This window comes from Moschus berezovskii, chromosome 16 (genome assembly GCF_049115385.1).
Source record: "Moschus berezovskii isolate FMDL1 chromosome 16, NW_MosBer_1.0, whole genome shotgun sequence".
Lineage (NCBI taxonomy): Eukaryota > Metazoa > Chordata > Mammalia > Artiodactyla > Moschidae > Moschus > Moschus berezovskii.
In genome coordinates this window covers 52,351,931-52,378,895 of record NC_142475.1, presented here as the reverse complement: position 1 = coordinate 52,378,895, position 26,965 = coordinate 52,351,931, and the positions used below count along the sequence as shown (strand labels likewise).

General features: G+C 39.2%; 1 protein-coding gene across 5 annotated transcripts in view; it reads right to left on the bottom strand.

Annotated features, from left to right (window-relative positions):
• The window catches only part of TBC1D31 (TBC1 domain family member 31), a 70,667-nt gene that overhangs the window by 28,284 nt on the left and 15,418 nt on the right, over positions 1-26,965 (bottom strand). For 4 of the 5 annotated variants that reach the window (XR_016039352.1, XM_088844813.1, XM_055431910.2 and 1 more), the window contains 7 exons: positions 18,215-18,366; positions 15,377-15,536; positions 12,803-13,003; positions 8,487-8,663; positions 2,122-2,201; positions 1,899-2,045; positions 1,425-1,558 (listed from right to left, as the gene is read on the bottom strand). Coding sequence is in view for 4 of the 5 variants with exons in the window: in XM_088844813.1 (XP_088700939.1) it covers positions 1,425-1,558; positions 1,899-2,045; positions 2,122-2,201; positions 8,487-8,663; positions 12,803-13,003; positions 15,377-15,536; positions 18,215-18,366 (1,051 nt within the window). In the remaining variant the exon portion in view is untranslated. The remainder of the gene's footprint in view (positions 1-1,424; positions 1,559-1,898; positions 2,046-2,121; positions 2,202-8,486; positions 8,664-12,802; positions 13,004-15,376; positions 15,537-18,214; positions 18,367-26,965) is intronic. The other variant, XM_088844812.1, reaches the window with a different exon arrangement.

The following is a 26,965-nucleotide window of genomic DNA, read 5'->3' as shown; positions in this document are numbered from 1 at the left end:
AAGTTTACACAAATAAGATAAATGTATATAATGCATTAAATAGAAGTAGTATAATTATAAAAATAACCCCCCTAAAAGTCTTAACAGTTGGGGGATACATTTTATGGTATACCTATAAGAGGAAATACTACATAGAGGCAAGAAATTATATTTTAGAAGATATTTAATGATTTGGGGAAAATGCTCTTATAAGAAATTCACAAATATATTATCAAGAGTCCCTAAGGAAAAGGAATATTCATAACTTTTGTAAATTTTCCTATATTTTCTCCAATGATCGGTAAAATTTAAGCAAATACAACATAGTAAAATAAATGAAAAACTGTCAAGAGAAATATACTGAAATACTCACAAGATGTATGTTGGGATCTTTTAATTTCTACTTTTCAGAATTTTATTGTTATAGTTGAGTGCTCATCTCCTTTGTACAACAAAAGTACATATAAAATTGGTTATTTTTGTTAAACCAGGTTTGGTTTAACTTGGATCCAGTTTATTAACCATTTAGTTGACCTGATCTTATTTATATAAGAAAAGGACTCACTTTTCAGTATATTAACAGAAAATGATGAAGCAGTAAACATATGGCAGTACAAGCTATAGGTTCTGACTACCTGGGTTCAAACTCTTATTCTACCATTAACCTAATCATGGAGCTCAAGCTCTCTTCATCTACAGAAAGGAGATAATAATGAATAACACCTACCTCACAGGAGTCCTGTAAGAGTTAAGTGAGTTGCTGCTGCTAAGTCACTTCAGTCGTGTCTAACTCTGTGTGACCCCATAGACGGCAGCCCATCAGGCTCCCCCGTCCCTGGGATTCTCCAGGCAAGAACACTGGAGTGGGTTGCCATTTCCTTCTCCAATGTGTGAAAGTGAAAAGGGAAAGTGAAGTCGCTCAGTCGTGTCCGACCCTTAGCGACCCCACGGACTGCAGCCTACCAGGCTCCTCCATCCATGGGATTTTCTAGGCAAGAGTACTGGAGTGGCTTGCCGTTGCCTTCTCCGGTTAAGTGAGTTACTAAAGGCAAAACACTGAGAATGGTACCCGGTACACACAAAGCTCTCAGTAAAGGTAATAACGAAAGGATGATGAGAATGGGGGTAACGGTTATAACCTGCCACATCAGGCTTCGTGTGCTGAAACCTCTACATACCTACTGCACTCTTCTGGACAATAACTGACTTTCTATTGGTGAAGCACCTGCTTCCTTCTTCCTAACAAAATCTAGCCTGTAACAATATCATGCAAAATGCAACCATCTAAATTTTATTTAAGTAAAAAGGTTTATTTTTGTGTTAATGTCCAAACTGTCCATGCTCTAGGTCTGTCTCACACCAGAATTGTTAAACATTGCAAAGATGAAAAGATATCAGGAAAAGGTACAAGTAAGTATCTACTCTTGGTTTCATTTTGTACTTACTTATAAGCGTAGCAACAACTTCAAAACAGATGAGCTGGTTGTTCTGGAACAATTTTACAAATGGAAATGCCAGAAGTGGAAGATATGGTGTGTCACCAAAAATGGCAGACCAGTGAGCTAATGCAGAGAGGGTTCTGTGAATAAAATAAGGAAATAAAGACCAGAAAAGCATGTTAAATTTGACTAAATAATATATTCAGATTATAAAAAATGATACAGAAGATAAATTTGGTGAAACTTGGATTTGCCTGTTTTCCCACAAAGAGACTGAGGATATAAACTTTTGGCAAGAGTACCACAAAAGTGATGTGCATTAATACAGAGGTAAGATCTTTATTACTGGTGATTTTAAATTTGATTACCTGGGTAAGAAGGTGTCTGCTAAGTTTCTCTACTATAAATCACTATTTTCCCCATTTGTATTTAATAAGTACCTTGGGGGAGATACACATTGCTACAAAATACTGAACATACCTCTGTAATACTCTGAGTAGCTTCCTGCTTTTGATGGGGTATTTCTTCTGAAGGTTGAGAAATGCCACATGAATGCCTTTATCTACAAGGTTACTAAATGCTGTATGATTTTCAGGCAGCTGTAGCAGCGAGCGCCAAATGAACATTCTGAAATTAAAACAGTTTTAACCAAGAAAAACTGGGGGGATAAGACTGATTTAACATGTAAGAATTTAAATTTTACCTGTATTTCGTTGGAAATTCACCATAGCCTTTTAATAAGATTTGTAAACGCTTTTTGTTTAATCCATCTGACAACTCATTCTATAAAGAGAAAAAAAATAGTATCAATAAGTCCACTGTGGCTTTCTAACTTTAGAACACAATACACAGTAAAAAATAATTTTATATCATGGGACTCTCTCCATACACACAAAATCTTTCTCTCTCCTGAGTGTGTATATACACAGCACATAGAGTTTATGACCTATTATTTACCCTAATATAGGGTCTGACCAACATTTTCTGTCAACAATCAGTAAATATTTTAGGTTTCAGGTCAAAAGGCAATAAATCAAAGATATTATACAGACACTTATATAGATGCCTATATAATCATTTAAAATGCAACCATTTAATAAAGTAAAAATCATTCTTAGCTGGGCTTCCCTAATAGCTTAGCTGGTAAAGAATCCACCTGCAATGTAGGAGACCCCGGTTCGATTCCTAGGTTGAGGATCTGCTGGAGAAGGGATAGGCTACCCACTCCACTATTCTTGGTCTTCCCTTGTGGCTCAGCTGGTAAAGAGTCTGCCTGCAATGCGGAAGACCTGGGTTCGATCCCTGGGTTGGAAAGATCTCCTGGAGAAGGGAAAGGCTACCCACTCCAGTATTCTAGCCTAGAGAATTTCATGGACTGTGTAGTCCATGGGGTCACAAAGAATCAGACACGACTGAGCAACTTCCACTTCATCCTTAGCTTGAACAGCCAGAGGTCCCAGCACCCAAGCTAAGGACCCCTTAGCTTGGGTCCATGGGCTGCCATTTGTTAATCCCTGTAGCAAGAACAATGCATTCCAATATCTTCCTCCTTATCTTGCTCTTTTTTCACTTTTATTTTTAACTCAATTTTTATCTTAATGGGAAAATATTTTGTAGATTTAAGAATCATAAACCCGTATGTACAGAGTATCTCGTTTAAGCCTAACTACAAAGCACAAGAGACTCTCTGGCTTCCCTTCTTTGAGGAAATGGAAAGGTCAGTAGAAGCTTCCCAACTTGCTCAAAGTCACAGATCGGTTAAGTGTTAGTTCAAGACTCAAAGCCAGATTTTCTGACTTAGTTCAGTGTACTTTTTACCATAAGAAACAGGTAATCCAGTGTAAGTGGGAGGTAAGGGGCAGCCTGAGATGACAGTGAATGAAGATTCCCCATTTGAGAGCCACGGACCAGACGCTGAGGGCAAGTAGCCCAGACTGGAGCAACATGATCCACGAAAGAGACATGTTCACTGCGGTCATCACCAAGACACCTGCTGCCAAAGGACAAATGCCCAGATGAACTGGCCTGAGTTTCATCCTCTCGTCTCAACCATGAGCTGATGAATTCCCTACTTCCTTTCTGTGTCCTGAAGCCACGATTAGCTGAGCACATGCATTTCACCCATAGAAGGGACATACTTTGACCCACCATTTAGAGCTGCCTAAGGGTTTCCAAATTTGCTGGCATATTGAGTGTAGCACTTTCAAAGCATCATCAGTCTTCATTCCAATCCCAAAGAAAGGCAATGCCAAAGAATGCTCAAACTACTGCACAACTGCACTCATCTCACACGCTAGTAAAGTCATGCTCAAAATTCTCCAAGCCAGGCTTCAGCAATATGTGAACCGTGAACTCCCAGATGTTCAAGCAGGTTTTAGAAAAGGCAGAGGCACCAGAGATCAAATGGCCAACATCCGCTGGATCATGGAGAAAGCAAGAGAGTTCCAGAAAAACATCTCTTTCTGCTTCATTGACTATGCCAAAGCCTTTGTGTGGATCACAATAAACTGGAAAATTCTGAAAGAGATGGGAATACCAGACCATCTGACCTGCCTCTTGAGAAACCTGTATGCAGGTCAGGAAGCAACAGTCAGAACTGGACATGGAACAACAGACTGGTTCCAAATAGGAAAAGGAGTACGTCAAGGCTATATATTGTCACCTTGCTTATTTAACTTATATGCAGAGTACATCATGAGGAACGCTGGGCTGGAAGAAGCACAAGCTGGAATCAAGATTGCTGGGAGAAATATCAATAACCTCAGATATGCAGATGACACTACCCTTATGGCAGAAAAGTGAAGAGGAACTGAAAAGCTTCTTGATGAAAGTGAAAGAGGAGAGTGAAAAGGTTGGCTTGAAGCTCAACATTCAGAAAACAAAGATCATGGCATCTGGTCCCATCACTTCATGGGAAATAGATGGAAAAACAGTGGAAACAGTGTCAGACTTTATTTTTTTGGGCTCCAAAATCACTGCAGATGCTGACTGCAGCCATGAAATTAAAAGACGCTTACTCCTTGGAAGGAAAGTTATGACCAACCTTGATAGTATATTAAAAAGCAGAGACATTACTTTGCCAACAAAGGTCCATCTAGTCAAGGCTATGGTTTTTCCCGTGGTCATGTATGGATGAGAGAGTTGGACTGTGAAGAAAGCTGATCGCTGAAGAATTGATGCTTTTGAACTATGGTGCTGGAGAAGACTCTTGAAAGTCCCTTGGACTGCAAGGAGATTCAACCAGTCCATTCTAAAGGAGATCAATCCTGGGTGTTTATTGGAAGGACTGATGCTAAAGCTGAAACTGCAATACTCTGGCCACCTCATGCGACGAGTTGACTCACTGGAAAAGACTCTGATGCTGGGAAGGATTGGGGGCGGGAGGAGAAGGGGACGACAGAGAATGAGATGGCTGGATGGCATCACCGACTCTATGGACATGTGTTTGAGTGAACTCCGGGAGTCGGTGATGGACAGGGAGGCCTGACGTGCTGTGATTCATGGGGTCACAAAGAGTCGGACAGGACTGAGCGACTGAACTGAACTGAAGGGTTTCCAAGGTGGTGCTAGTGGTAAAGAACCTGCCTGCTAATGCAGGAGATATAAGAGACTTGGGTTTGGTCTCTGGGTCAGGAAGATGCCCTGGAGGAGAACACAGCAACTCACTTCAGTATTCTTGTTTGGAGAATCCCAGGGACAGAGAAGCCTGGTGGGCTACAGTCCAGAGTCGGACATGACTGACGTGACTTAGCGCACACACACGGGTTTTTAGAAGCCGCCTGCTCTCTGATACATTTCTGTGGGCCTTCCACCTGTAATCCAGACCAAGTGTGCCAGATGCCCTGATTGTGGTGTCACTTTTATTTCCCAGAAGTCAGTCATGACTGTGCCCACTAGTTTTCCCAGGAAAGGCTCCTGTAAACTTTCAGGAAAGCTCAAGGCAAACTACGTCTCAGATATACCATTCAGCTCTTCTCACTAGCGCATTCAACTCATAGGGTCAATGTGCCCCATTCTTTACACAGCTAGCTTTGTGCCTGCTATTTAAACTAGGCAACACTTTGTTTCGGGCTATACTGTAGAAGTGATAAAACTACAAAGAAAACCAAGGACATGATTAATGCAGAAGTGGGGACAATGGTTACATCTGTGGGACAGGGAGAAAGATAAGATTGAGGACAAGCACACAGGCGACTCCAAAGCTACTGGTAACACTCTATTTCTTAATGTGGATATGAGTAGGTCCAGAAGAGATTTCACATGGCAGGTCTGAGGCTGCTACCCTTAAAAAGGCCTACAGGTTGGCCCTTGTCTGGTGTCCGTATACCTGGGTTTTCAGGAAGTTTCCACCCTCCTCAGAACCAGTGGGAGCAGCTCACTGTGCCTAACCTGTACAGTGTGGTTTAAGCTGACCACCCGCTTTCCGTGTGGGGTCCTTGTGTGGAGTTTTGCAATGTACTACACAGGGCTGCCTATAACCAGCTTTCAGTAAAAACCCTGAGCACTGAGTTTCTACTGAATTTCCCTGGTAGACAACACTTTACACATTCCTCTTTTGATGCAAGCTTCACTTTTTAAAACTGCTTATAGAAGAAAAGAGGCTGTCAAAATTAATGTGAAAAACACCAACAGTTGGTAAGAACGTGAAGCGACTAGAACCCTCAAATACCTCATGGTGAGAATACGGATTGTTTAAATCAACCACCTGGGAAACTCTGACAGTATTTACTAAAGCTGAACATATGCATAGCCCATAAGCCAGTAATTCCATTCCTAGGTTTATACCCAACAAGAGACACATCCTTATGTTCACCAAAGATGCACTAGAATGTTCACAGTAACACAGTTTCTAATAGCAAAAAACAACTAGAAAACTACTCAGATGCCTACCAATAGCAGAATGGATAAAGCATGGCTTAGTCATACCAGGGAATTCTATACAGATATAGAATGGTTTATGACCACATGGATCTCTCGCATATGATGCATGAAAGAAGCCAGACACAAAGGAGTACCAACTAAACGATCCAGTGAACATAAGCACAAAAGGGGCAGAACTAATCTAAGGTGTTAAAAGATAGGAGATCGTTATCATTGGGGTAAGGGGCGAAGCGCCTGGAAGGGAGAAGTGGAGGGCCTTCGAGGGTGCTGGGAAAGGTCCATTTTTTGATCGGGGTGCTGACAGTGCAGGTGTATTCAGTCTGTAAAAATGTACTGAGCTCTCCATTTATATGTATATGACTGACTGATTTACTGTTAATAAAAAGTTTTAAAAGTTCCTGAAAATGCTAGCAGTTTCTCTATTGCTGATATTTTCTTTCAATTTCAGAAAATAAGGAAAATACAAAAAAAAAAAACCTATAAAGAAGATAATAAAACTGACTGAAACAGGTAATTCTATTAGTAACTCAGTCTTTCCTATAGAGTTTTTAAAATAATACGTACGTACCCCTATCTTTTTAAAAGTGGCTCAGATTGTAAAGAATTGGCCTGCAATGTGGGAGACCTGGGCTGGGAAGATCCCCTGGAGGAGGGCATGGCAACCCACTCCAGTATTCTGGCCTCGAGAATCCCCATGGACAGCCTGGAGGGCCACAATCCAAGGAGTAGCAGAGTTGGACATGACTAAGCGACTAAGCACACAGATAACCAAACATATAGTTCTTGTAGCTTGCTTTTTATACTTAACATACTACAATCATTTCCCTTTCCTCTTAAATATTCTTAGATTTCTATTATAAAGCTCTACCATAATTTATATTGATTAGTTACCTAATGGTGGACATTTTGGTTGGTTCTAAGTTTTTCTTGAATAAATCACACACACACAAATTCTGAAGAACAATTTGGCTACTATGAAAATTTTTATGCACATGCTCTTACTTAAAAATTCTTCTACAGACATGTTTGTGCAAATGTTCAAAGAACAGCCACTGCATCACAGAATGTAAAAACAGGAGACTAATATTACAACCTAAATGCCAGTAAGCAGAGTTCTAGTGAGATAAATTAATGTATATCCATAAATGCAATACTATGCGAATATTTTTAACTGCCGTAGCACTACCTACACTAATATAAATAGTCAATCTGTTAAATGATAACAGTAAGTTATAAAACAGTAATATAGTATGACTCCATTTATTTAAAAAAATTTAAAGGTAACAGACACAGCTATATATGTATATATTTATACACAGAAACTTTCTGAAAGATGAACGATTATTAACGATGATCACCTCTGGGGAGTGTAATGAAGAGTGGGCTAGGGCACAGGGAGAAAGAAAAGTATACTTTTGGGTTTTGTCCCTTTACAGCCTTCTATGCCAGATTAACTGTTAATCCAAGAGACAAATGTAATTTTAAGTTTTCTAGGAACCATGTTAAAAAAGTCAAAAGCAGCAGGTAAAAATTTTAAATTTAATAATTTAATCCAATGTAATAAAAATATTATCATTTGAAAATATAATCAGCATAGTATTATTAATTAATATGATGCCTTTCCTTCTTTAGGGGTAGGAAATTAAGTACAAACTACTATATATAATAAGCTTGTTATAAATATAATAGTATAGATATATAACAAGATATACAGCACAGAGAATATAGCTAATATTTTACAATAGCTTTAAATGGAGTATAATCTGTAAAAATACTGAATCACTATTTTGTACTAATATAAAACTGTAAATGAGCTATATATCAATTTTTAAAATATTTTACTTTCTTTTGCTGGTAATAAAATTTCAGTATCTGATGTGTACTTCACACATACACCACACTTCAAATCAGTCCAGCCACTTGTGACTAGTGGCTACCATATTGGGCAGTGAAATTCTATACTGTTTGACTTAAAAAAAAAAGTATGCATTAATTTTATATTAAAAACACTTTTAAATTTTATATTAAAAAGTTTTAAAAAGCATGTTATAATTTCAGTTACAACTTGCTGCTTTTCTAAAATTTCCCTTTTAATTCTTAAGAGAAGGAAGAACGATGATGGACTAGGAATCATGAGACCTGTTTACAGCAGAGTCATGACAAATGAAAAGTTTAATATACTCTTACCTCTTTCTTTTCAAGACTGCCAGTCAGGTCTTGTTTCAATATTCTGGTCTGTATTTTGTTTTCCCTTGATTTCGCTGGCCTCTGTACTCTTCCTGATGTCACTTTCACCTTAAGATCACCAGAATTCCCTTTCTTCTTAGGCAAATCCTCAATCACTTTCACTAGAGGAGGAGGTGGCTAAAAGGGAGGAAAAAAAACCAGGGGCTATCTTTAGAAAATAGATCTGGAAACACAGTATTTAAAAATTTTATTTTGGTCAATTTAATACTGTGCCTTGATACAAAAAATATAAATAACGTATCCAAGAATGCTTCCTTGTTGACTAATGAGTCAAAGCAAATTTCTGCCAAATTCCTTTGAGGAACACAATAAAGATCTTGATTAACAAAGATAAATAGAATTGAATGATTCCTTGAAAGCTGGCCTTAAGTCATACAGTATCAATCCATCCTTTATACCTGCACAATAAAAGTTCATAGTACAGTAGTAATCTGTAGCCCATGGCCCTCTAAAAGGCTGACAGAAGCACCCTAGTATTCTTTGGGCTTCAGTGAAATTTCTTTTGAGGGAAACTGTAACATGACTGTCCTCTGAAAGCACAGCACCCTTGCCTCTGTCCTTGGCTACATTTTCTAACTTACATGGAGATGGCTGTCAGTCCCTCAACTGCATCAACAGCTTCAGAGACTGTGTGCAGACAGTCTTAGACGCCAAACCCTCATTTTGATGGGGCTTATCAAATAGGAAGATAAGCCTCCAACAACTTCAACTTACTTGACTAAGACATTTCCTTTATGAATAACACTTTCTTTGAAATAAAATGATCATCCTTGTTCAAAGGAAATGAGCAGGTAAAGTACCTCTGGCTTTCTGAGTTCTAAACATGATTAAAGTACAATGACTTTCACAGGATGTTTAAATGTTTGAGACCATTATGGCCAAGTGTTTCCTTAGTAATTAGCCCAGACCCAGATCAAAGACAGATGGATTTGTGTTTTTAAAATAATTTTTTCTTGAAGTCAAAGTGGCAATGACTCTTATATGAGAACACAAGGAAAACCCCTAAAGTCCAAATGAACATATTAGATTTCCAAAAAACACAAATTATATGCATCACCTTAAATCAAGTTGTCATGAAAGCCAGAACAGTGTGCTCCCATGATGATGTACAATGGAAATGAATCACCACTCTTTGGGAAAGCTCTTTGATGCAGAAACCAAATTTTTTTGACCTCCTCCTCCCTCACCCCCAAAATAAATAAGTAGAACAAGGCAACCATTCTTTTTAAATAACAGCCTATAAAAAGACTACTTTGAGGTTTCAAACAAAACTTTTTCTCATGTTGCCTTCAAAAGTTCAGGACTTGTGCTTTGAAGGAGCAGCAGTTGCTCACTTAGTTGCTAGGTTGTGTTTGACTCTTTTTATAAGACCACAGACTGTAGCCCACCAGGCTCCTATGTCCATGGGATTTTCCTGGCAATAATGCTGGAGGGGGTTGCCATTTCTTTCTCCAGGAGATCTTCCCGAACCAGGAATCAAACCTGTGTCTCCTGCATTGGGAGGCTGATTCTTTACCACTGAGCCACCTGGGAAGCCCCTTGCTTTTGAAATTTGCACCTATTACAGGAGACCAGGAAAACATTCCCTATTGTCAGCTGCAGTATGTACGACACGTAACATTGTGACGTGCGTAAGAGTAGGTAATGCAATAATATATATGGCACTGCTATTGTACTTTTGTTTTAAAATTATTATGCAAAGTATTTAAAGTTTTAACTGCATCAGTAAGGGGTTTTTTAAATAGTGGTTTTCTGGGATACATTATTATTTATTCACATCTGAAAGAATATAAGAGTAATGCAAAATACAGTAACAATAACTCTGACCAAAGGAAAAGTACAGTGACTACTTACTCTAAGATTCAATTCTTTATCTATGAAATGTAACAGTGGTCTGACTTCTGAATACTAAGCATCTTTAACATTCTTGAACTATCATCTAACCTCAGTCCATTCTTCTAAATCATTATTAAAATACTAATTCTAGTGCCACATTTTTCATAGTCCTTAATGAAAGAATCTCCCAAAAGTTGGAGCCTGAGAGATGACCTGAATTGCCACACCTCAGGAGTGTTGAAACTTCAGCACAGAAACAGGAATTAGCTTACTTATTATCAGCAGAATACCAGAAATTCTTCAATGGCAAGAAAATAGGACTTGAAGGAATGGGACATGGTTAATAAGTTTTGTATAAAACTGGGCATTTTGTAAGCCTGGAATAGCCATAGAGACACTGGTGGTGTTGGTAATGTGTCAAAAAAATCCTACTTCTAAGCTAGCTTTTCATCAATCTGATCTCAATTTGCTTAACAAACAACAGAGAGGAAGCCAATGACATGCTTATCTTGGTTTTTCTCAGATCTCTCTTTCTGTTAATAACATTTATCTCGCTCTTACATATCCAGCTGGGCTAAGAACTCTCATTAAGTGCAAATAGTGTTATTAAACTTTTTTACGTCTGCGAGAACAGTAGAGCATAATTCCACACGTTTAAAGAGAATGTGTTCGCCTGCGCACACGGCACACACACACAGTCCTCATCATCCGCGGTAGTTACGTTTTACAGAGTTGCCACAATACTGAGTTACTGAAAACTGAATTTCACCAGCAGACAGATTCACAAATAGAATCTGTGAATATGCAGGCTGACTGTACACATTTACACACATAGAAAAAAATCCTTGGTAGGCATTCATTTCAAAATCATCTGAGAATGGTTAGACTTATTGATTTGCTTATCTTGTATCTTTTGGTTTTTCTCTGTAACAAGAACTTCTTACTGATGAACTCATTTGTAGGGCAGCAACAGAGACGCAGACATAGAGAACAGACTTGTGGACACAACAGGGAAAGGAGAGGGTGGGGCAAATTGAGAGAATAGCATTGAAACGTGTATTACCATATGTAAAACAGCCAGTGCGATGTACTATCTGGCACCGGGAGCTCAACCTGGAGCTCTGTGGCATCCTAGAGGGGTGGGATGGGGCGGGAGGTGGAAGGGACGGTCAAGAGGGAGGGGACATAGGTGTGTCTACAGCTGATTCACGTTGATGTATGGCAGAAACCAACACAACACTGTAGAGGAATTATCCTGCAATTAAAAATAAATAATTTCTTTTTAAAAATATTCTCCCCCAACCCCAGAAAAGAGAAGAAAACAATCCAAGGTAAAACTTGCTTTGCTATTTGATGCAACAAGTTGGAGAAATTCTAGATTACCATAAGAGAAGCAGGAAGTGTATTTCAGATGAAATGTGTAGGATAACCACAGATGTAGAAACACGCACGGTGTCTACACGGGACAGTAAGAGAAGTAGAAAGCCAGGGAAACACGCTAGGTAGAGACAAAAACAGAGAAGATGCTGAGAGGAGGCAGAGGAGTCTGGACTTAATGCAAGAGGCAAAGGGACGGAGGCCACGGAACAGCATTATTTTAGATGATGAAAGCCTTATTGTAGAAAAATGGTATGTGGAAGATGACTGAGGAGGAGCAGGCACCGAGGGCTCTGAGTTTAGGTATATTTACTGAGATTACTGTTATTCGAGAGCAGTCAGTGAGCGCCAATACAAGGAAGGCGGAGATGGCGAACAGGCGGCCCACGCACAGACGTTTCCGATTCAAGGAGGACATGACTGAGTACTGACTAATTCGGGAAACAGAGGACTAGTCACAGGTGTGCCAAGGTGTCTAGCCTGCAAGAGGGGAAGAAAGAGAGAAAAATGAACAGACTGGGATTGCAGACCTTTTTCGGGAAGCAGATCAGAGGGGTACCTCGAATGGGACAGGGACAACAGACAGAGGCCTCTGACAAAGGCAGCAGCTTAAGAATGGAGCTGCTGCTGCTACATCACTTTAGTCGTGTCCAACTCTGTGTGACCCCACAGACGGAAGCCCACCAGGCTCCCCCTTCCCTGGGATTCTCCAGGCAAAAACACTGGAGTGGGTTGCCATTTCCTTCTCCAATGTGTGAAAGTGAAAAGTGAAAGTGAAATCGCTCAGTCGTGTCTGACCCTTAGCGACCCCATGGACTGCAGCCCACCGGGCTCCTCCATCCATGGGATTTTCTAGGCAAGAAGAATGGAGCACAGGTGAGCAAAGTGTGGAGACGTGGCATTGGGAGTAAGAGCGAAAAAACACATGCAGGAAAAGGGATAATGGTGCAAGGAAGTTAAAAAAACTGTAACAGAGCTTTTATTTTTGATGATACAACATTTAAATCTTAAAAGAAAAAAGGGAAGTTTACTTGATAACATACCTTATTTATTTCTTTTGTTAAAGTCTGAACTGAGTATATGTTCAGACTGCCATTTTCCATAATAGATGCAATGTACCGTCCATGTGGGCTAATTACTGATGAGCTAATTCCATCATCAAGGCTCCCAATTTCAAAGAGAAGTTTACAAGTCTGTATATTAATAAATCTCATAATACCATCCTGACTTAGCACTCCAAGAACCTAAGAGTAGAGAGAAACATGTGAGTTCCTAAAACACATTTAAAATTCAAAAGTCTCAGATGTTAACTTATTATGGTGATCATTTTACAATGTATACATACAAATACTAAGTCATCAGGTTACACACCTGAAACTAACCTGAAAGTGAAAGTGAAGGTCACTCAGTCCTGTCTGACTCTTTGTGACCCCATGGACTATAAAGTCCATGGAATTCTCCAGGCCAGATTAGTGGAGTGGGTAGCCTTTCCCTTCTCCAGGGGAGTCTTCCTGACCCAGGGATCGAACTCAGGTCTCCCGCATTGCAGGCTGATTCTTTATCAGCTGAGCCACAAGGGAAGCCCACGAATATTGGAGTGGGTAGCCTATCCTTTCCTCAGTGGATCTTCACAACCCAGGAATTGAACTGAGGTCTTTCTGCATTGCAGGCGGATTCTTTACCAACTGAACTATGAGGGAAGGCCCAAAACTAACATGTTCTATGTCAATTACACCTCAATTTTAAAAAGTCAAACTACACACATACACATGAGTATATCTACATATGTTCTCTCTTAGCGGGGCGTGCAGTGGTGGGGTGGAGGACAATCAGAGGAGACCATACTCACAGACAGCCATGATGTTTATTTAAAATCCCTAATCACGGCTCACGCAGATTTGCCCAGTTCAGGTCCAGATAAGCCTGGCCCTAACCAGAACCAGTAAGGAGCCTATCCTGGGAGACTACAGAAAGGTCACCTGAGCCTCTTCCCTTCCACCAATCCCTCCAGGGGAAGGAGAGGGGACTACAGTTCTTCACTTTGACTCCACACTGGCTGGCAGAAGCAGAGAGGGTGGAGGGCTTGTTTCCCTTTTCCATCCTCAGCTTGAGCAGAGCTGACAGCTGTCCTGCTGCCCCACAAAAACCTGTGACCTTGTCATTGTAACTAGCATTTGGGTTGTGGGGGGAGAAAGTCTGTGAGCTGCAAAAAAGGACAGTGTTGGGTGGGGGTGGGGGGAAGTCCGAAGGAAGCTAGTCTTTTAAGGGGGAAAAAAACAGCTGTAACTCATACAACTTGAAAAATTAAAAACACGTACTAGAAAAGCTTAAATGCATAAAACAATAAATCCCTCTAGTGCTGCGTCTACAGGTTCTTTCCCCAAGGCCAGGGGCTGTCAGGCAGTGTCACCAGTCTACGAAACACTGACATCCCTTGTTATGTGAAAGCCTACAGTTTGGACATAGTTGGAGGCAATTTGAAGGTGACAATCTAAAAAGCATGCTTTTCTGTTGGTCAGATGGTAGGAATCCCCTCATTCAGTTGACGCAACTTCTCTGGAAGGCAAGACCTATCAAAACTACAGATGCACATAATGCTGGTACCACTATTTAACTCTGGGATTTTATTTTTCCCTGCAGACAGGATGTGTGAAGTGACATGTGCAAAAGTGATGTATTGCAGCATTATTTGTGCTAGAAGAGAACTAAAAACAGGTTGAGTGCCCAATAATAAAAGATTGGTTAAAAAAATTTATAAAGCTGTAAAAAAGAATGAAGTTTTGTACTGACATAGGATAATCTTCAAGGTAAACTAAGTAAAGAAAACAAATGCAAAATGGGAAAAACATAAGATTATATAACAGCAGTGGTTTTGGAGAGTGAGTAACTGGGCAAATGAGAGAGAAAAGTAAGAGTTCACTTTATGCCTATTTTTTTTTTTACGATTTTTTTTACCATGTGAAAGCATTATCTACTTAAACTTAAAATAGATATGATAAATATACACACACATCATACATATATACATAAAACACACACAAATTTATTAATGGCAAGACCCAAGATAATTTAAAATGAAGAAGTTAAGGTTCAACTGCCCAACTATTAAAAAGAAAAAGGGTGTGTGGAAGGGGAGCACTTTGTAAACTAAGGCTAAATAGAAAGAAAACACATTTCATAAGCTCAAGGCAACCCGTTATGGTAGATAAGACATACCACAACAAAAGAGCAAGAAAATTTCCATTCTAGTCCTACTTTTAATCCTTATAACAGCAGTGTCGACAAGTCACCTAGTTTCATGTCACAGTCTGTGAAACATTCCCTGCCTATGCTCAAAGAATTCTTTAAGGATCAAATAAAAAAAAAGCACACTTCATCACCCTGTAAACCAGAATGTGACAGGAAGTATACCAAGTTTAGGGAAAAGGGCAAATTATCATTAACATATAGAACCTAAGAGGCTTCCATTGTTTCAATTGTAGACTCTTAACAAGGTTTTGGCAATTTCCAATCCTTGAAACAATCAGGCTGCCATAAGTTAAATAAGAGAATATGGTGCAGAAATTGACACGATTTTTCCAAAAAAGTACCACATTACTAACCTTTATGTTACTAACCTGATTAGAACCAGCATCAAAACTATCCGGAAGAAATTCCAGATGGCGAATGGCACGAACTTTGGTGGGCATCTGGATAATTCTAAATAGCTGTTTCGCTTCCAAGCACCACAAATGAATATGATTTGATTTGCCCCCTGCAGCCAGGATGCGGCCATCCCTGCAGAACAAACAGGTTAAAAAAAAGTAAGACTGGATTAATTATTTATAGCAGCACTATCCAACCTGATCCAGTATCATGATGGAAATGTTCTCACCTATGCTGTCCAAAAAAGTCACTACTGGACTTCCCTGGTGGTACAGTGGATAAGAATCTGGTACAGAGGCTACAGGTTCCCCACCTGATCAGGGAAGATCCCACATGCTGTGGGCCATTCAGTCCATGCACAACTACTGAGCCCTCGCTCCAGAGTCTGAGAGGCACAGCTGCTGGGCCCGCATGCCACAGCAAGAGACCCACCACAGTGAGAAGCTTGCACACTGCATGGAAGAGCAGCCCCCACTCGCCACAACTAGAGAAAGCCCGGGCCCAGCAGAAAAGACCAAATGCAGCCAAAAATAAATACAAACTCACACAGCAAGAACCAAAACAGTCACTATTAGCCACATGTGATTACTGAGAACTAAAATGTGGCTAGCACCTCTGAGGAAATTAATTCTTAATGTTTATTAACTTAAACAGGTGATGTTACAAAGCTGGGAAAGGAGGGAGAGCTACTGCAAGGTGCCCTGGAGGAAGAATTCCATGCTTGTCAGTATTGCTGATTGGCCAATACAAAAGTGTTGAGGCAGGAATAAGGTTACTATATAAGGAAGAATGAGAAGCAATATTCAAGTGTGGCTGAACACTTAAATTAGATGGGGGAGGAAGTAAGATGACACAAGGGAGGGAAGCCAAGACCAGAGGACAAAAGACTTAAGGGGATATGGCGGGGAGCTGGATTTTCCTAAGAGCAATGCAAAGCCTTTCAAGGGAGTTTGACAGGGAAATGATTTAATGATTTAAGAAGACCACTCAAGCTGCTTTGCAGAGACTGACTTTAGGAAATGAGATTAAAAATACATAAAGTAAGAAAGCTATTATATTGCAGTAGCCTGAAAAAGGGCTTCCCTGGTAGCTCAGTGATCAAGAATCTGCCTGCAAAAACACAGGAGACATGGGTTCGATCCCTGGGTCAGGAAGATCCCCTGGAGAAGGGAATGGCAACCCACTACAATATTCTTGCCTGGAGAATTCCATGGGTAGAGGAGCCTGGTGGGCTCCAGTCCACGGTGTTGCAAAGAGTCAGACATGACTGAGCAACTCACACACACACATCATAGACAAGGGGTTGTATCAAGAGGGTTCAGAGTCAACCCGAAGATAATCTCACTGGTCAAAGATGAGAGAACCAGAGCATCACTAAGAATAATTTTAACAAACCACGTCAACTATGCTTAAATCCATGAGTTTACAAAGATTAAAGACAAAAGACCTTCAATGGCCATGTCTGAATATGCCAATAAATAATCCATTATTTTGGGGGAAAAGGTTTTCTTTTTTTAAGAGGAAGAAATCCAGCATTTTATCTTGATTTTCCGTTACTAACTGTACAGAAAAGTAGCCAAAGAGTTGATGAGAGGAAGTTTCTTTCTCAAGAAGGTTCTGGTTAATAAGGGAAAAGGAAAGACAGAATAGTTCCATTTTGCTAACCTCCAATGCAACACAGGATATCTAGGTGATCAACAATGACCATTAACATCATAAGAAAGAGTTCTGTGTTCCTCCAGATGAAAGTACACCAACCACCTATAATGTCTTCTTGCTCCCAAATCAAACCAGATCAGATCAAGCCTCCAACTTACAGGAAATATGACATAACCAGTTTATAGTAAATATAGATGAGAAAGCGAAGTCGCTCAGTCGTATCCGACCCTTAGCGACCCCACGGACTGCAGCCCACCAGGCTCCTCCATCCATGGGATTTTCTAGGCAAGAGTACTGGAGTGGCTTGCCATTGCCTTCTCCGATAGATGAGAGAAGATCACATTAAATAGCATCACAGGGATGCAAAGAGCAGAATCTAGAATATAGAAAACTACAGGACAAATGACCATTTCTTTAACAAATTAACTGCAAAGAAAATATAGAGAGAGATATATCAACCAAGGCCATGTGTGAGCCTTATTTTGTTCCTAACTTGAACAATCAACCACAAAAACAATTATCAGACAAATCGTGAACTATGAATAATAATTAGATATAGTATTATGAATTTTTAAAGGTGTAATGATAGTACCACAGTTGTGTTTCAAAAAGGGTCCTATCCTTTACGGATACACGCTGAAATATTTATGCATGAAACGATACACTTGGGCTTTGCTTTACGACGACACAGTACAGAAGTAGTAGACAGTTACCAGTGGTAAAGAATCTGCCTGCCAATGCAGGAGACACAGGTTTGATCCCTGGGTTGGGACGATCCCCTGGAGGGGAAAATGGCAATCCACTCCAGTGTTCTTGCCAGGAAAACCCCACGGACAGAGGAGACTGGCGGGCAGTTTATGGGATCACAAAGAGTTGTACGTGACTAAGCACAGGCAGAATTATAGACAAGAAAGGAGTGGCTATTAGTTGATGCTTAATTATAGCTAATGAGAATACCAGCCTTAGGATTTCATATATTTTTTATATTTTTGTGTACAATAAGTAAAAAATTTAATACCATATCTGAGATCATATCTTAGTTTAAAGGAAACTTTTGCTCGGATGACAATAAAATACTGAATGAAAATTTATAAAATCTCACTGGAGGCTAAATTTCATAAAAATCCTCAGTGTCTCAAAGTGAACATTACCTGGTCACGGCAAACACTTTGTATAATATATTAGAGCTTTCAGGTGGAGCTGGCAATTGATATTTGCAAACAAGAGTATCACATTCCCAGGCGAAGATGGAATTATCTTTAAAACAGCTGAGGATGGTATTACTTAATGGTAGAAAGAAAACCTAAAAAGGGAGGAAAAAAAGTTATTGTTATATAAGGATCATTTAACCCTCTTTAAGTTTAAAATTCACAAGTAGTTAATTCTTTCTTAAAATTATGTTTTCTTAAACTGGAGAAAATACATTTACAACACATGCCAGGGGATAAAACTGATATTTTATATACTATTATAAACCAAAAGAAAAGGTAAACTCCTTTAAACAAAAAATAGGTGACTATAATGACAAGTTTTATCATAAAATACTAACAATTCTTAAATATTCAACCTTATAAAAGATTCAAATGAAAATAAGATACCATTTTATGTGTATCAAATTTACTTTAAAATAATGCACAAACTATACGAAACACAAACCATACACACAAAATATACACAGTATAAGTTATATACTAATGTACAGTATTAAATACTAATAACCAAGTGTTAAAAATATTAAATGTTGGTGAAACTACAGAAAAAGGAACTGTGATACACTCCTGCCAGTAGTAAAAACTGACTAAGGATACTGTATATGTCTCAACAGTCTTATATTTCTTCTGAATAATCAATCTGCTTCTAAGGGTTAATTCTCTGAGGAAAAAAACAGCAAAAGGCTTTAAGATAAATGTGTATAAATGTTTGCTAGGCATTATTTGCAAAAGTAAAAACTTGAAAACAAACACATGATGTTAGAGATTTCATATTTTATTAGGGATTCTCATATTTTATTAGAGATTCAATTTATTTAATGCACAATTGAGACTGAAATTGGTGGAAAAGCTGAAAATGTCATTTTATTCTCATAATTTCTATTTCTCTATTACATAAGCAGGAAGAAATGCTTACTTCAATAATATAACATTTTCATTAAAATTGACCAGTATTTTCTCATAAGTTTCAATAGCCTCAAATAGAACTTTGCATGCCATCTGTGTAAAACACACAGTGGGAGGTAGGAAAGGAAGCAAAGAACATGAAAAAAATTTAATACCCTAAGGACAAGCATTCCTAGCTATCCCCTCAAAATAAATTCCTGCAAACAGCTAACAGTTACAGCTCTAGCTATTTATTCTTTTTTTCCTTTATTTTTCCCTCAATACAACTTTGGTCTTCTATTTTACTCCTCTGAACCACAGAAGAATTATAATTTATATACTCGTCTGCCCACAGGAAATCTACCCTGAGACCCTATGCATGGACCCCCAAACACTGTGAACAAAACTGAGCAAGAGACGCAACATCCTTCACAGCTGAAGATACCTGGTTGGTTCTAAGCAGGCAGAAGTCTTGTCTATCTTGCTTATTCTTGTGTGGTCAGTGGCAAGCACAATGATGAGAACTTAGTAAAGGTGCGCAACAGTTTTTTGTTGAATAAATGAACGAATAAACCTTTTTCTTACTAAGTTGCATAGTATATGCATCTTCACCTTTAACAGTTTATATCGAGTTCTAGGTATCTGTTCTTTGGTTCCATCCAATCAGCCTCCTTAACCGCACTAGGACTGACTCTAACACTTCATATCTGAACACATCTTCTCGTGTCTACCACTGTGTTTTTACGAGCTTTATTATTTTTAAAACGTATGACTGTTTTTGTGTCGGAAAGAGAGGGGCAAGGACTCACAGAGGAGGCGGAGCACCTTTAAGGATTTGTTACCTTTTATTCTCTGGGGATTAAGAGTTCAGCGTCTCTAACACTGCGCTAGAGTGTCTCTGAGTATTCAGAATCTAGATGTAACCATCGTCACAGTAATGAGAGAGGTGTCCAGAGAAAATGCAGGCTCAACACTGCATCTACCATGGCTTTCCCCAGTGTTACAAAAATAACGGATCAATAAAGCATCCACATGAAATACGGCAGCCTTGCAACTCATCTGTATTACTGTCATCCAGCTACTGTATACATACGGTTAGGCAATAATTCTAACAGTTAAAAACATTACTATAAAGATATAGTAATGTTAGGGAACTGTAAATATATATATTACATATATATTATATATAATACATTATCTCTTTTTTATAATAATGCTAAAAAACATACATACATGCATACAAAATGTACTATGGAACATACTGGTTAATTAGAACAATCTACTAAGGAGTAAAGAAGGAAATGGAGAAGGAAATGGCAACACACTCCAGTATTCTTGCCTGGAAAATCCCATGGATGGAGGAGCCTGATAGGCTAGTCCATGGAGTCGCAAAGAGTTGGACACGACTGAGCGACTTCACTTCACTTCACTAAGGACTAAAGCGAGGCTATAAAAGATGCTAGCTCAACTACATCAGATGCCAAGGCCCTTGCCTGATCCAGTTCCTCCTCACTTTTGTCCTGCTGCTGCTGCTGCTAAGTCACTTCAGTCGTGTCCGACTCTGTGTGACCCCATTGATGGCAGCCCACCAGGCTCCCCCGTCCCTGGGATTCTCCAGGCAAGAACACTGGAGTGGGTTGCCATTTCCTTCTCCAATGTGTGAAAGTGAAAACTGAAAGTGAAGTCGCTCAGTGGTGTCCAACCCTTAGCGACCCCATGGACTACAGCCTACCAGGCTCCTCCGTCCATGGGATTTTCTAGGCAATAGTACTGGAGTGGCTTGCCATTGCCTTCTCCGCACTTTTGTCCTAGGCTCACTTTATCAAAGACAATCTGGTAGGTCTTTTGCCAACAGTTTCATTATATTAAGAAGATTTGTTATATGAAGGTCTTACAGAAAGAACTGTCAGTGAATACATTACAATCTATAATGAATGTATTAAAACAGTTTCAAATCCGATGTCAAAAAAAGTGTCTTGAAATTTTTATTATAATTAGCAGTATTTTTCTAGAAGAAGTAATAAAGTTTATTCCTACTGGGAGAAGCAAAAGCTTAAAAGTTAATGAGCATCGGCTGCTATTTTGAGGAATAGCTGTGATAGATTATTGCCTACATGATTATTCATTACTAGATTTGTAATTTTAATTGCCAGATTTTAATGATTATAAAATTGTTCCTAATGAATCATGTCATTATTTAGATAGTGTCATCTCCTGACAAACACAAAATGCTTAGAAAAAACTTCAAGAGCACTAACAAAATATACTTTTTGAAGATTGGCCGCACCTTTTCCTTACAAAATATGTAAACCTTAGGCTTCCCAATTCACTTTTGAGAGGTATGTGAATTCTTTTCAGTTGAAAGAGTTCAGGATAGTAGTTAGAGAAAGTTAACAGTGAAATGCACAATTCGGCAAAAACTTAGTGAGTGCCCATTTGTATACAGAGACTAAGCTTAGTGAGACACTATTAAGTGTTCTCTGATGCCATCATCACAAAACCTTGTCTGATACATACTGAACTACAGTAATCAGAAATCTCAGGATTTATTCCAAAATCACTAGCTAAAAGAGCTAAATGTCCTACCTCCTAGTATCAACAAAAGAATGAAAATTTTCTAATTTGAAGAAATGTAATTGGTTCACCTGAGAGCATTATGGAGCCACTTCAGAGTAAACCAAGCTTCAACTCAGAACTGCACCTCTTTCATAAGCTACGTGACACTGGGCAAGTTACTTAATATTTCTGAAGTGCAATTTCCCCAACTGTAAAATGTGGATAATTATATCTACCTTTCAGGATTATTTAAGCTTAAAAATAACAAAGTGTTAAGTACATAATAAGGACTCAACAATTGCTATCTATTACTGCTGCTGTTTAGTTGTTGTGTTGGACTCTGCGACCCTATGGACCATAGCCTACCAGGCTCCTCTGTCCACTCTTGGACAAGAATACTGGAGTGGATTGCCATTTCCTCCTCCAGGGGATCTTCCTGACCCAGGGATTGAACCCAAGTCTCCCTGCGTCTCCTGCATTGCAGGTGGATTCATTACCACTGAGCCACCTGTGGTGTTACTATCTATTACTATCAAGGTTAAAGCGTCTGCATCCAATGTGGGAGACCCGGGGTCAGGAAGATCCCCTGGAGAAGGAAATGGTAACCCACTACAGTATTCTTGCCTGGAGAATCCCATGGATGGAGAAGCCTGGTAGGCTACAGTCCACGGGGTCGCAAAGAGTCAGACACGACTGAGCAACTTCACTTTCACTATCAATTACAGCTACTGCTAGGTACAAAAATCAGTGGAAAATGGATGGAGTGGTAAATTCTTTAAAAACATTTTGAAGTCAAACTATCGACTGATAGTTTCTAATCCGAAACCTTTAGGGAAGATGTGAACCAGAATTCAGAACTACTTATGATCTGACAAAGGGATCAAACCTGGGTCTCCTGCATTGCAAGCAGATTCTTTACCATCTGAACCACCAGGGAAGCCCAATACAATGCATACTCTATAATATTATGTAGAACTCTCAGTGACTTGGAGCAACATCCCATACTCAAATATATTAATATTTCAGCCTCATGTCAACTTAGTTTAGATTTTGCTGCCATATGAATTCCAATCAGATTCTGCCACCAAATGAGTTATTAAAAAACACCTGGATTTTTGAGTTGCTAATAAGGGATTATGCATTTATTTAATATAGTTCAAAAGAAAAAGAATACAGTTAGCTTATAGCTTTTTAAAAGATACCTAATTGCACTGAAGTCATCCTATAAAGCTGGATAATAGATAACAAAAATAACAGCAATATAGAAACAGCAGCAGCTGCAGCTAACTTGTGAAGTGAAGTCGCTCAGTCGTGTCCAACTCTTTGCGACCCCATGGACTGTAGCCCAACAGTCTCCTACATCCATGGGATTCTCCAGGCAAGAATACTGGAGTGGGTTGCCATTTCCTTCTCCAGGGTATCTTCCTGACTCAGGGATCGAACCCAGGTCTCCCACATTGCAGGCAGACGCTTTAACCTCTGAGCCACCAGGGAAGCCCAAGCACTTAATATGCACAAGCTTCGTGCTAAGCGCTTTGCACAGATTATCATATTCAATTCTGAAACCAACCCTGACGTAAGCACTATTACTATTTCCATCTTACACACAAGGTGAACAGCTTGCCAAAAATGTTTAATGTGAATCTACTCAAGACTTTAGACTTAAATTCAAGTTTACAAGAAATCAGTAGCATCAGCTGCTACTTTGCAATAAAGGTTCGTTAGACAAAGCTATGGTTTTTCCAGTACTCATCTATGGATGTGAGAGTTGGACCATAAAGAAATCTAAGCACCAAAGAATTGATGTTTTTGAATCATGGTGTTGGAGAAGACCCTCGAGAGTCCCTCGGATGGCAAGGAGATCAAACCAATCAATCCTAAAGGAAATCAGCCCTGAATATTCATTGGAAGGACTGATGATGAAGTTGAAACTCCAATACTTTGGCCACCTGATGTGAAGAACTGACTCATTTGAAAAGACCCTGATGCTGGGAAAGATTCAACGCAGGAGAAGAAGGGGATGACAGAGGATGAGATGGCTGGATGGCATCACCAACTTGATGGACGTGAGTTTGAGCAAGCTCCAGGAGGAGCTGGTAATGGACAGTGAAGCCTGGTGTGCTGCAGTCCATGGGGTCACAAAGAGTCAGACACAACTGAGTGACTGAACTGAACGTACAAGATATCAGGTGAGAAAACAAGTTAAATGATGCAATGAGGAGATAGTAACACAAATCCAGAATGTGTGGCATTTTCCAACACAACTAACTGGCCTGGTTTCTTAAAAAAAAAAAAAATAATGTTATAGGAATAAAAGAGAAAAGGTGGGAGACCATTTTAGATTAAAAGAGACATCATAAATGAAACCCATATCATCATGTGTTACCATGTGTCATCAACGGGAAAAAAAAAAATCACAAAAAAGACAAATATCATCACTTAAATGTAGAATCTAAAAAAAAATGGTACAAATGAACTTAGTTATAAAACAGAAGTAGAGTCACAGATGTAGAAAACAAACTTATGGTTCAGTTCACTTTGGTTCAGTTGCTCAGTTGTGTTGGACTCTGCGACCCCATGGACTGCAGAATACCAGGCTTCCCTGTCCATTACCAACTCCCAGAGTTTACTCAAACTCATGTCCATTGAGTCAGTGATGCCATCCAACCATCTCATCCTCTGCTGTCCCTTTCTCCTCCCGCCTTCAATCTTTCTCAGCATCAGGGTCTTTTCCAATGAGTCAGTTCTTCGCATCAGGTGGCCAAAGTAGTGGAGTTTCAGCTTCAGCATCAGTCCTTCCAATGAATATTCAGGACTGATTTCCTTTAGGATGGACTGCTTGGATCTCCTTGCAGTCGAAGGGACTCTCCCGAGTCTTCTCCAGCACCACAGTTCAAAAGCATCAATTTTTCAGCGCTCAGCTTTACCAGGGGATAAAAGGGAGGAGGGATAAACTGAGAGACTGAAACTGACATATATACACTGCTGCAGGTAAAACAGGTATCTAGTAAGAATCTACCGTATAGCACAGGGAGCTCTATTCAATACTCTAATGGCTTATATGGCAAAAGAATCTATCAAGGGATTTCTTTGCTGTCCCAGTGGTTAAGAATCTGCCTTGCAACATGGGACGAAGGTTCAATCCCTAGTCAAGGAACTAAAATCCCGCATGCCTCGGGGAAACTAAGCCCGCACACGATTACTGAGCCCATGTGCCACAAACTAGAGTCCGTGTGCCACAGTGAAGATTCTGTGTACCTCAACTAAGACCTGAGGCAGACAAATAAATAAATAAATGAACATTAAAAAAAAACAATAATCTAAATAAAGAGTGGACATATGTATATGTATAACTAATTGACTTTACTATACATCTGAAAGTGACACAACACTGTAAATCAAATATACCCCAATAAAAATTTAAAAATAAAAAACTGCAGTAAAAATATGTTTAATACAAACTTGATAGGAAATAAAGTTTTGCTTTAAGTTTAGTTTACAATTACTGTTTCCAACAGAGTAAGCCAGGAGTGACAACCATCTGACTCATCTCCAGTTCTTATATGCCCCAGGAGAGAGAATGATGTTTACGTTTTAAAATTATGTCATTTCAGATACACACATATCCTCAGGGTTGCTCTTTGCCAGCAAAGCCAAAACTGTTTACTATCTAGTCTTCTGAGGAAAAGTTTGCTGGTAACTTATAGACTATGATATTCTATTATTTTAGAACAATATGAAAGTGAAGTCACTCAGTCGTATCCAACTCCTTGTGATCCCATGGACTGTAGCCCACCAGGCTCCTCCGTCCATGGGACTTCCCAGGCAAGAATACTGGAGTGGGTTGTCATTTCCTTCTCCAGGAGATCTTCCTAACCCAGGGATTGAACTTGGGTCTCCTGCATTGTAGGCAGACACTTTAACCTCTGAGCCACCAGGGAAGTCCAACAGAACAATATACTTACATGTATATTGCATATTGTATTTACATTTACTACATATAATTTTATTTTATCACTAAGATTTGGAATCCTATTTTTTTAAACTAAAATGTCTGAACAACCAAGCCAAGGTTAATTTTGGCAGCTGTTCAGTGTATACTATTCTAGTTTCACGGTAAAAATAACAGATGGTTTTTGTGTCATTGTTTCATGACTGTTTCCATTGGGTTCAACTCTCAGTGTTCTCTTTCTTAGACTTTAAAATAATTTAAGTATTAAAGCAATGGAAGAAAAAAACCTACTAAGGCATTTGACCTAAATACCTGATGAGCAAGCTGGCTATAACTTATATCTTTTTTTAAATGATTAAGAACCCTGGGATTTTTGTGGAGACTATAAAATAAGATTTTGGTTGACATGAACTGCTCGTTGTTCACACTAATAACCAAGAAATTAAAATCAATACTGCATGCATAATATAACCTGAAGTAAAATAAATGGGAGATGCAATCCTGAAAACAGCATTTAGCTAATCAAATAGCATACAAAAACAAACCTTAAAAACAAAAGAAATGGATTTTTAAAAAGTGACACATGTGTCCAATGGAATACTGATGAGCAATACAAAGGTGCAAACTACTGATACATAAAACAGCAAGGATGAATCTCAAAAATATGCTGCTGAACATGATACACACACCATGACTGAAAAGCTCTACTTCTGTGAAATTTTAGAACTGATAAAACTAACCCACGGTAGAAAAACATCAGAGGAGTGCTTATCTGGGAAAGAATATGATGGAACTTTCTGGGATGGTGGTAACAATAGGTTTGTACATTACAAATGTATATGCATTTATCAAAATTTAACAAATGAATGCTTAAGACATGCATTAGAAACAAAGTTTACATCAACAAATACTAAATACAATTAAATGCAGTTAATTAAATGCAGGCTGAAGCACTGATGAGCAAGTAAACTGATGTCTGCAATTTACTTAAAAAAAAAAGTGAGTTAATAAACTAAGGGATAGATGGACAGATCCATAATATAGTTTACTAATATGTAAGTATTGTATGTGCTTCCCAGGTGGCTTACCAGTAAAGCATTCCAATGCAGGAGACACAGGTTAGATCCCCAGACACAGGAAGATCCCCTGAAGAAGGAAATGGCAACCCACTCCAGTATTCCTGCCTGGAGAATCCCATGGACAGAGGAGCCTGGTGGGCTACAATCCATAGGGTCGCAAAGTGTTGGACACAACTTAGCAACTAAAGAGCAACAAAGTACGGTGTGGTACAGAAGGAT